Genomic DNA, 11955 nt, shown 5'->3' with positions numbered 1-11955 from the left:
AGAGAGGAGAGGGTTAAGGGCTACGGTACGGTATGCCTGACAATCTGTGCACCGACAATGGGCCGCACCTTTAGACGCTACACTATCTATCTGCTTTGGCTAACTACGATGCACTACTAGCTTCCATCACTCACAAACACACTCACACAAACACCTGAGGTTTACTCACACAAGAACAGTCTACTCATACAACAAAAATAGGAATTCTGAGGCTGCACACACACACACTCCTGGGGTGATGGTCCTGAGTGTGTGGCCAGTCAGTGGTGTGTACCTGAGAGCGTATCTTAAGTGCGGGGCCCAGCTTCAGTCCCATGATGTTGAGCAGGTGCTCCTCCGTGAGCAGCGGGAGGGTCTCTCCGTCGATGGCCTGCTCCCGAAACACCTTCAGGAGAGACACAGCCACTTCAGCCAGAGCCGAGACAGACACACACACTCATAAACACGCACAAACTCATGCATACACGCTCACACAGAGCACACACTCACACAGAGCTTGCATACACACTCACACCATTCTCAATCTTCCAACAGTGTGTGTGTGTGTATAACATTAAGGGGACTGTGGTGCTGTGAGAGATAACAGTGGTCTTACAGCTATAGAACCAACTAGAAACCAACTCTACTCTACTAATAGTAGAACGTCTGATTGAGGTGACAATATTAGATACTCTGGTCCCAAAGCCTTACTCTGCCCTACTCTGCTCTTCCACCAGCCCGACCCTGTTCCCTCTCTCCCTCTCTCTCTCGCTCTCTCTCTCTCTGGTAGAAAGGGTGGATAAACCAGACCCCTGCCATCCTGCTCTGGTTCTTACCTGGTTGTACTCGGCACAGCCGGCCAGGCCTCCCACGAAGCCACACACCTCCTCCACACTCCACTTTCTGATGTCCTCCACTGGGGGCGCCGCTGAGTCCTCGCCATCCATGAACATACCTCCCATACCACCTATGAGAGGAGAGAGGGTAGAGGGATGTTGTAAATGACTAAGTAATATTCATTAGGGCACAAATCAGTGTTTATTATTGGGCAAGTTCAGGTCGTTCTCTCCCTGTTTCAGTCTGTTTTCTTCTATTTGGTGCCTGATGAATACGACCCAGGACAGACCTTGACCAGCAGCCAGCATACACCCATTTCTCCAGCTAGCATACGCCCATTTCTCCAGCTAGCATACACCCATTTCTCCAGCTAGCATACACCCATTTCTCCAGCTAGCATACACCCATTTCTCCAGCTAGCATACACCCATTTCTCCAGCTAGCATACGCCCATTTCTCCAGCTAGCATACACCCATTTCTCCAGCTAGCATACACCCATTTCTCCAGCTAGCATACACCCATTTCTCCAGCTAGCATACCCATTTCTCCAGCTAGCATACACCCATTTCTCCAGCTAGCATACACCCATTTCTCCAGCTAACATACACCCATTTCTCCAGCTAACATACACCCATTTCTCCAGCTAGCACACACCCATTTCTCCAGCTAGCAAACACCCATTTCTCCAGCTAGCATACACCCATTTCTCCAGCTAGCATACACCCATTTCTCCGTTTAATTTCTCCATCTCATTGTCCAAATCATGCAATTCTCTTTCACACATACACTTTTTCTCTCGGACTGTTGTTTTGCCCTCGCGGTTGTTTTGCAATTGTGTAAATGGACATTATATTTAATTGCTTTTAAAAATGTTTGCATTTAATAATATTTCATTTCACAATCAAAAGTGATCCATGTTTGCTAATTCTCACTGTTGTTGTGCCTAACTACTCCCTCTCTCTTTTCTCCCCCCCACCTCTTCTTCCACATGGTTGTGGTGATAACCCTGTGTGTAGAGGGGTCAGGGGGGGTCAGTGGCAGGGCCCCTTCCAGGGGGAGGTCTCCACGCTACAGACACAGAAAGAGTACTGCTAATGTCTTTCATATGCCTGCCCAGGGGTGGTTGTGTGTGTGTGTGTGTGTGTGTGTGTGTGTGTGTGTGTGTGTGTGTGTGTGTGTGTGTGTGTGTGTGTGTGTGTGTGTGTGTGTGTGTGTGTGTGTGTGTGTGTGTGTGTGTGTGTGTGTGTGTGTGTGTGTGTGTGTGTGTGTGTGTGTGTGTGTGTGTGTGTGTGTGTACATGCGTGCATAGGTGCGTGTTGGCTCCCACTGCGAAACTGGCCGTTTGCCTCTGCTTTCCTAAGCAGTTTCTGTCTGTGTTGTCAAACGTTCAAATCTCTCTCTATTTAATAACAGTCATTAGACACAGACAACTCAAACCAGGTTTCTAATTAACCCAAACAGAGTTGCTCTAATATGAAGGTTTGATTCTGTGTGTATTTGCGAGTTTAAGGGTGAATTCAAATGCCCTCCGGAGATTCACTAATTCAAAACCTCTTGGTGTAAAGGTTAAGCGTTGTCTTGACATTCGCTGGATTCGGATTCCCGGCCAGTTCAGGACTACCCCCTACATTAGTGTTAGAAGTGGGCTGGAGCCTGAGGCCATCCGAGAGGCACGTACATGTGAAGGACATGGTATAGAGAAGTGTGGGGATACACCCTCCCGAAGGACGAGGTAGTGTAGCGACCTTAAGCCAACACCTAGCAAGCTTGTCAAGAGTTGCAGGTGTTGGCTTGACAGTTGCTGGACCCAGGTGCAAGCACCGGTCGATGCTACCCCCCGAATTCGCTACAATATAATTTCATGGTTGGTTTCCTTAGCTAGGTTTCCATCCAGTTTGCACCTCTGTGCGTCATAACATAATCTACATAAAAAGCAATTAGTCGTGGAACTTTTGATTTACCGAAAAAGAAAAACAAACGTTTGATGTGTTTCCATTCTATTTTATATCTGTCTATGTTTTTGTCACAAAAAAGTCTGCGATAAACAGCAAATGTTCCCACTTTGGTCTTGGCACTTTCACTCTGGCCAACAGCTCGCAGATACAGTTTGGAGGGTACATGATGAGGTTATGGGATAAGAGCAAGATCATTTGTCAATTGGCAGCCAAGCACCGATCATCATGTCACCACCTTACAAATGAAGACCCTCACTAGTTATTGGAATGGCGCATTAAGCTCATCATCTTTGAAGTTCATCATAACTTATTTCATCTGTAGCGTAGTAAACGGAATGTTTTTCGCAGTGGGAGGACTACACAACATAGCTTTGTTTGACTATAAGTTTACTTCCACATGATGGTTATGTTAGCAATATTTGCACATAACTTTTTCGCCGGAATTGTCATAATCTATTTCACCCACAAAATAATTATCCCACCTTCTATAGCGTATTTTGTTTTGTTAACATTTGGAATGTTTACCGACCAATTTGCTGTTTCCAATAGGCCTGCCTGTCGTGACATTTTTTATCCAACATGTAAAGTCGTGGCCAAAAGATTTGAGAATGACACAAATATTCATTTTCACAAAGTCTGCTGCCTCAGTTTGTATGATGGCAATTTGCATATACTCCAGAATGTTATGAAGAGTGATCAGATGAATTGCAATTAATTGCAAAGTCCCTCTTTGCCATTCAAATGAACTGAATCCCCAAAAACATTTCCATTGCATTTCAGCCCTGCCACAAAAGGACCAGCTGACATCATGTCAGTGATTCTCTCGTTAACACAGGTGTGAGTGTTGACGAGGACAAGGCTGGAGATCACTCTGTCATGCTGATTGAGTTCGAATAACAGACTGGAAGCTTCAAAAGGAGGGTGGTGCTTGGAATCATTGTTCTTCCTCTGTCAACCATGGTTACCTGCAAGGAAACACGTGCCGTCATCATTGCTTTGCACAAAAAAGGCTTCACAGGCAAGGATATTGCTGCCAGTAAGATTGCACCTAAATCAACAATTTATCGGATCATCAAGAACTTGAAGGAGAGCGAATCAATTGTTGTGAAGAAGGCTTCAGGGCGCCCAAGAAAATTCAGCAAGCGCCAGGACCGTCTCCTAAAGTTGATTCAGCTGCGAGATCGGGGCAGTACCAGTACAGAGCTCGCTCAGGAATGGAAGCAGACAGGTGTGAGTGCATCTGCACGTACAGTGAGGCGAAGACTTTTGGAGGATAGCCTGGTGTCAAGAAGAGCAGCAAAGAAGCAACTTCTCTCCAGGAAAAACATCAGGGACAGACTGATATTCTGCAAAAGGTACAGGGATTGGACTGCTGAGGACTGGGGTAAAGTCATTTTCTCTGATGAATCCCCATTCTGATTGTTTGAGGCATCCAGAAAAAAGCTTGTCCGGAGAAGACAAGGTGAGCGCTACCATCAGTCCTGTGTCATGCCAACAGTAAAGCATCCTGAGACCATTCATGTGTGGGTTGCTTCTCAGCCAAGGGAGTGGGCTCACTCACAATTTTGCTTAAGAACACAGACATGAATAAAGAATGGTGCCAACACATCCTCCGAGAGCAACTTCTCCCAACCATCCAGGAACAGTTTGGTGACGAAGAATGCCTTTTCCAGCATGATGGAGCACCTTGCCATAAGGCAAAAGTGATAACTGAGTGGCTCTGGGAACAAAACATCAATATTTTGGGTCCATGGCCAGGAAACTCCCCAGACCTTAATCCCATTGAGAACTTGTGGTCAATCCTCAAGAGGCAGGTGGTCAAACAAAACCCCACAAATTCTGACAAACTCCAAGCATTGATTATGCAAGAATGGATTGCCATCAGTCAGGATGTGGCCCAGAAGTTAATTGACAGCATGCCAGGGTAGATTGCAGAGGTCTTGAAAAAGAAGGGTCAACACTGCAAATATTGACTCTTTGCATCAACTTCATGTAGTTGTCAATAAAATCCTTTGACACTTATGAAATGCTTGTAATTATACTTCAGTATTTCATAGTAACATCTGACAAAAATATCTAAAGACACTGAAGCAGCAGACTTTGTGAAAATTAATATTTGTGTCATTCTCAAAACTTTTGGCCAAGACTGTACATTCCTCGCATAAATAGGTTGGATGGAAACATGGTTACTGACTCTCCCCTTTAACTCCTCTTAATTCACCCATTTTTAACTACAACTTCTGACTCTGTTGGAGAGGAGGTGTAGAACCACTGATCTACCTCAAAGTGAGGTGAAGAATCACTGATCTACAAGTAGTATTCCCTGCCAAATAATCCGTTTTGTGCGATTAAGATTCACAGAACTACGCCTCCCCTGGCTCAGGCCACCCAGCCAGCAAACATGCACACATAACTAGGCATTGATTGATTGATTGTAGACAGCTTGTGTCAATTAAAGAAAATGTGATAAGATTTTCTACCTGCTGCAACAATAGTGGATAACGATGGAAATACCGGTAAAAGCATATTGCCTCAAAAAGTGCAACAAAACACATGGCCCTACCCATGAGTCCTGGGGTGTGTTCAGTACGACAGAACGGTGTTCAATGTTTTATTAAACAGAAAAGGTACTGTACTGAACGACCAGTTGAAAAAGAACGTGGTTATGGTGGCCCAGATGGCGATTGTGTATGGTGTGCTGCACGAGTTTTGAGATTTGAAAAGATCACACCCATATTGATCAGGCCACACCCACCAAACGTGAACAAACATACCTCAGAGGCTGTTGAAGAACGCACCGTTTTTGTGAAATGTGTCGTTCAATACAAACCGACACGTAATTTAGCAAACGTTGAACTGAACTGAACGCATCCCTGCCTTCATGGGCTCGCAGGTTAGTGTTTTTCGTCATAAAATCAGATTTTAAACATAACCCTAAACTTAACCGTAACCTCACAGCTAACCCTAATGCCTACCCCTAACCTTAAATTAAGAAATCATGAATTTGTACAATATAGCCAATTCTGACTTTGCAGCTGGCCTATCTAAGGGGAAATTGCTCAGTTCTGCCTCCAGGACAAGACTCATGACAATAAAGATCAACCTGCTGGATATTCTGTCAAATACTGTACATCACCACAGAGAGCAGAGGAATGCCATCAATGCATTGACTCTAACTCTAGACTGTAACTCAATGTGACTGAAGCTAATGATGGAGCAGGACCTATCAATCATACAAGGCCAGACAAATTTAAAAACCACACCCACCAATTGGGAAAAGCAAAATAGGCTACATTTACTGGAAAGTGATTACTTCTGAACAAATGTAGAAAAAAAGTGATGTCATTTGGTCTGTTGTTTTGGAAAATTACTAAGATTGTATTTAAAGTTTGAAGTCGGAAGTTTACATACACCAAATACTTTCAAACTCAGTTTTTCACAATTCCTAACATTTAATCCTGATAAACATGTCCTGTCTTAGGTCAGTTAGGATCACCACTTTATTTTAAGTATGTGAAATGTCAGAATAATAGTAGAGAATGATTTATTTCAGCTTTCGTTTCTTTCATCACATTCTCAGCGGCTTACATAAACTTACTTTGTATTTGGTAGCATTGCCTTTAAATTGTTTGACTTGGGCCAAACATTTCGGGTAGCCTTCCACAAGCTTCCCACAATAATTTAGGTGAATTTTGGCCCATTCCTCCTGACAGTGCTGGTGTAACTGAGTCAGGTTTGTAGGCCTCCTTATTCGCACACGCTTTTTCAATTCTGCTCACAAATTTTTAATAGGATTGAGATCAGGGCTTTGTGATGGCCTCTCCAATACCTTAACTTTGTTGTTCATTTGTTGTCCATTTTGCCACAACTTTGGAAGTATGCTTGGGGTAAATGTCCATTTGGAAGACCCATTTGCGACCAAGCTTTAACTTCCTGACTGATGTCTTGAGATGTTTCTTCAATATATCGACATAATTTTCCTGCCTCATGATGCCATCTATTTTGAGAAGTGCACCAGTCCCTCCTGCAGCAAGCACCCCCACAACATGATGCTGCCCCCGTGCTTCACGGTTGGGATGGCATTCTTCGGCTTGCCAGCCTCCCAATTTTTCCTCCAAACATAATAATGGTCATTATGGCCAAGCAGTTCTATTTTTGTTTCATCAGACCAGAGAACATTTCTCCAAAAAGTATGATCTTTGTCCCCATGTGCAGTTGCAAACCATAGTCAGTTTTTTTTATGGCGGTTTTGGAGCAGTGGCTTCTTCCTTGCTGAGCGGCCATTCAGGTTATGTTGATATAGGACTCGTTTTACTGTGGATATATTTACATTTACATTACATTTAAGTCATTTAGCAGACACTCTTATCCAGAGCGACTTACAAATTGGAAAGTTCATACATATTCATCCTGGTCCTCCCGTGGGAATTGAACCCTGTAGATACCTTTGAACCTGTTTCCTCCAGCATCTTCACAATATCCTTTTCTTTCGTTCTGGGATTGATTTGCACTTTTCACACCAAAGTACATTCATCTCTAGGAGACAGAACGCGTCTCCTTCCTGAGCGGTATGACGGCTGTGTGGTACCATGGTGTTTATACTTGCGTACTATTGTTTGTACAGATAAACGTGGTACCTTCAGGCATTTGGAAATTGCTCCCAAGGATGAACCAGACTTGTGGAGGTCCACAATTTTTTTTCTGAGGTCTTGGCTGATTTCTTTTGATTTTCCCATGATGTCAAGTGAAGAGGGACTGAGTTTGAAGGTAGGCCTTGAAATACATCCACAGGTACACCTCCAATTGACACAAATTATGTCAATTAGCCTATCAGAAGCTTCTAAAGCCATGACATCATTTTCTGGAATTTTCCAAGCTGTTTATTAAAGGCACAGTCAACTTAGTGTATGTAAACTTCTGACCCAGTGAAATGATCTGTCTGTAAACAATTGTTGGAAAAATTACTTGTGTCATGCACAAAGTAGATGTCCTAACCGACTTGCCAAAACTATAGTTTGTTAACAAGACATTTGTGGAGTGGTTGAAAAAGGAGTTTTAAGGACTCTAACCTAAGTGTATGTAAACTTCCGACTTCAACTGTAGCTGTTATCATTGCATACCACTTCTCCCGAGTGCAGTTGTTGTTAGCTAGCATGCTAAGGCACATTAAGATTGGCTGGTTGCATGGCTAGCCAAATAGCATTCACAGGTTTCAGTCGGAGTGACATTTAAGTGTGATGCAGTTGGTTGGTGTGTGTGTATTACTCACCGGTGTGGAAGTAGGGGCTGGTATATGGGAATCCAAAGGGCAGAGACTGGCTGTGGAGCCCTTGCAGAGGGGCTATGGCGCCAGGTGGAAAGTGGTACTTAACGTCGCTCTTGCTCAGCCCTGGGGTGAAGGGGTGGTGGCTAGGTGGTGATTCTGCGTCCGCCGAGCTACAGGGGGCACTGAGCCGACCCTCGCCCACGCCCGCCTCCTTGGCACCGTCACACCCCCCCTTCCTGCTGCTCTCTTTCCCCCTGTCCCTGTGAAGCCCATGCCCCTCAGTGGCCTTGCCATCCGAGCCCTTGTGCCTATCCTCTCCCATCTCCGTCTCGCTGTCCGAGTCCTTCATCTCATCATCGCGACCGTCCGCGTCTCCCTCCCTCCCTCGACATTCCCTTTCTTGGTGCTCTCCCCCTCTGGGCTGCTGGGGGCCTTTCCTGGAGGCCCCCTTCCTTAATCCAGCCCGAGCCCCGCAGCTTTGTCCCTGGGTGTCTTTGGGTGTTGGGGCCCCCGAGGGTCCCTGTTGGTTGAGAGAGAGCAGGGGGCTGTTGGTGTGTCGGAGCACCAGCATTGCGTTTTGGCGTCGGCTGAGTTCCTCGTGGAGGGGGTGAAGGCTGCGCAGGGCAGGGTGGTCCAGGGGGAGGCCATGGGTTAGGCCCAGGGGGTCGGAGCTCCCCAGCACACGCTGCTGCTGCCTGTGAAGACTCTCCAGCTCCTTGTGTCTGAGCAGCTCTGCTGACATCTCCAACCTGGGACCGGACATAGAGGAGAAAGGTTAGAGACAATGTTATCACACATACTAAACATCATTTTAGTACATAGACACACACATTAAGTTACAGCCTTGACATCATGCACACACACACACACACACACACACACACACACACACACACACACACACACACACACACACACACACACACACACACACACACACACACACACACACACACACACACACACACACACACACACACACACACACAACAGCACAAGAAGACAATGACAAACCTGGCAAGGTTCTGCTTCCGAAGCATCTCCTGTTGCCGGGCAAACATCTCAGCTTGGGCAGGCTGGAGAAAACCATAGCCTGAGGGAAACGCATAAAAAACAGAGCGATGAGCACACACACTCATTAAGAGATTTCTGACATACACTACAAATGGGGTTTTAAAATACAATGACATAGACCCTCTGTTTCATATCAATACCTCACAAAGAATCAGGTACAAATACATTCTTTCATTTCCAAATTTGAGTGGGAATGCAGCTAATGCTGTTTGAAGTCTCTACTATAGGCCAATCTTTCTTGTTAGTATTAGCATCTACGGGTTGGATTCAATCTGTATCGCAGAAGTATTGCGGAAGCCCTATGTTATAGCTCGATTTAAATTTAAAGGCAATGTTCCCGCATTCGTGGAGACTGCATTCACGGTAAACGCTGTATATGTCCAGTCAAACGTAAATTACCTTTACATTTTAATATGATACGGATTGAATCCAGCCCTAACTCACCATTAATAAGTGTAGGACCTATATTCATTTCTGTAGTTAGCCTGCTAGCATTAGCATCCGACTTACTTGGGGCCTGGCACAAGGCAGAGGGCATGCCAATGAAAGGTGGCCGTAGGTGGGGTCCCAACGCGATGTGAGGAGCGTTCTGGGGGGACAGCAAGGGTGGGGGATGGGACAGCTCCCTGTGGACACACACAAACAAAAACACACCACATGTAGCACTAGAACCGCTGGCCCTTTCATTCTAAGTACTCGCTAGAGAACGCTGTCGGGTGCCCACTTTAAAATAAACATCAGATGAATCTACTTTGTTTTTATCAACCTAAATAAAGACCATCAAACATGTTTTTTATTGATTGAATGTAGTCATATCTTCACAATATTTTGTTTATTTTAAATAATTGTCTATTGTATATTTTGATGTACATAAAATGCATGTACAGTATTATTCTACCAAGGCCTAGTGCAACACATAGCATATTTTAGTTTTGCTTACAATAAAAATGCAACAATGTAAAACATTTGATCCATTTTATTTGTAGATTCAATTAGAAATAGAGTTATAGTAAGTAATACGGTCAAACGATTTGCTGTAAACACTAGCGCCAAGCTTAATAAATATTGCCTGACAACTCACTGCTCAGTCGATCGCTATATACATTCATTTTAAAACGTAGAAGTTGTTTGTTTTGAATTCAAAATGAGGCACGTTGTGCACAACAAATTCCTCAGCGATTGGATCGTCTCTAACAAAACTAACCAATCAGAGTATCAAAGTTGATCGTGTCATCATGTAGGCCGGCTCTGGCCCAAATCATCGGTTTGTGGCACCAATCAGAACGGTCAGAATGTGTTTTGTATTCTAGAAATTGTTGGGGAGGGAGGCAAATCCAGACTCATTGTGGAGGAGAGACATCACTTGGCCGGAGCGATGTGGATGGGTAGCCAGGTAATAATAAATGTTACATAAAAAAATGTTAAGAATTAATTGCAGAAAGAAATATTTGGGGAAATATATCCATGAAAATATATGAAAACAAGAGTCATTTCTTGATTGTATCGGACCCTGTATTGGGCCCTTACCCATGACCTTTTCGTATGAATCCACCTCATCTTCTCTATTAATGCTCCTGATTTCACAGTCAGCACACAGCTTCTGTGCTTTTTGTGAACAAGATCCAAAAACGAATTGGTTGCGATGCACACAAGTTTTCACGGGCCTGGTTCCGTGTGCACCTGCCGCCCTGGCAATGTTTCTTCTTTTCTCTCCAATGTGTGAGCTGTGAGAAGGATGCTTTTCTCAGTCAGACTTGTTCTGTTTTGTCCTAGGTGAGGCTCAAGCATCTCATGGTCAAAGTCAACATCAATATCTGCAATGCTGTGGGCGTCCATTCATTTGGTTCAACATGCCATTGGGAACGAGACACGTTCTATGTTTTACTCAGTGTCTGATTTAAATCTCGCCGAGGGGAGATTACATATCCTTTCCAGCCTTTCATAATAAAATAATTAGACTGCCCACAATGGCCAGTTCTTCATCATCATTACACTATTGTTCTGAATTCAATCCACGTCTTCACCCTCCTTATCATTCAAATTGAATCATCCTCTTCCTCATCCTCATCATTCAGTTCATTCAAATTAAATTGAGAAGTAAGGAGTAAAAATGATCAGTTTCTATCACCCAATCCATTACGCCATTCATTAATTCAGTGAGGGGAGAGACACATTATAGAGCATTTGTCTTGGCCCTTTAAAAGTCCAATGCAGCCATTTTTATCTCAATATCAAATCATTTCTGGGTAACAATTAAGTACCTTACTCTGATTGTTTTCAATTAAAATGGTCAAAAATTAACTAAAATAGGTTCTTAGCAAAGATACATTTCTCAAGCGACAATTTTGCCAGGACTGTCTGGGAGTGGTCTGAGTTGGGAGGGGAAAACTGAAAACTAGCTGTTATTGGCAGAGAGGTTTGGAACTCTCTTTCTTATTGGTCTATTAACTAATTTACCGCTTGGTGATGTCACCATGCAGGCCAAAACTCCATCCCATCAAAACAGGCAGACATTTCAGGCGGTCTTTTCAAACAGCTCTTACACGAAAAAAGGGCTTTATCATCATTTTCTAAATTTCACAGTATTATTCTAACCTCATAGTGTGGAAATATATATATAAAACACAGGAGAATCACGTTTTTGACTGCACTGGGCCTTTAAGGTAGTAATTGGTGTGGGGGGGGAAATGGTAAACAGGTAAAATACTTTTCTGTTTGTGATGAAAAGATTCTGACAGCTGAGCGATGTCAAAGATCAGTGGTTGTTGGCCTATGGCAGTTCTAGTGTTAAACATAAACAGCAAAAGTTACACTCAAACAATTAAACAAATGGGATCATCACT

The 11955-nt window shown here is 43.9% G+C and overlaps 1 protein-coding gene across 5 annotated transcripts in view; it reads right to left on the bottom strand.

The window, feature by feature from the left end:
* The window catches only part of LOC129824242 (sterile alpha motif domain-containing protein 11-like), a 113068-nt gene that overhangs the window by 2011 nt on the left and 99102 nt on the right, over positions 1–11955 (bottom strand). For 4 of the 5 annotated variants that reach the window (XM_055883734.1, XM_055883724.1, XM_055883762.1 and 1 more), the window contains exons 8-12: positions 9623–9738; positions 9053–9131; positions 8042–8787; positions 816–946; positions 275–385 (exon numbers count right to left, since the gene is read on the bottom strand). In XM_055883734.1, the coding sequence (XP_055739709.1) occupies positions 275–385; positions 816–946; positions 8042–8787; positions 9053–9131; positions 9623–9738 (1183 nt within the window). The remainder of the gene's footprint in view (positions 1–274; positions 386–815; positions 947–8041; positions 8788–9052; positions 9132–9622; positions 9739–11955) is intronic. The other variant, XM_055883743.1, reaches the window with a different exon arrangement.

The sequence above is a fragment of the Salvelinus fontinalis genome, chromosome 2 (genome assembly GCF_029448725.1).
Source record: "Salvelinus fontinalis isolate EN_2023a chromosome 2, ASM2944872v1, whole genome shotgun sequence".
Lineage (NCBI taxonomy): Eukaryota > Metazoa > Chordata > Actinopteri > Salmoniformes > Salmonidae > Salvelinus > Salvelinus fontinalis.
Note: the sequence above shows the minus strand (reverse complement) of the source record. Positions and strands in the feature narration are given on the sequence as shown.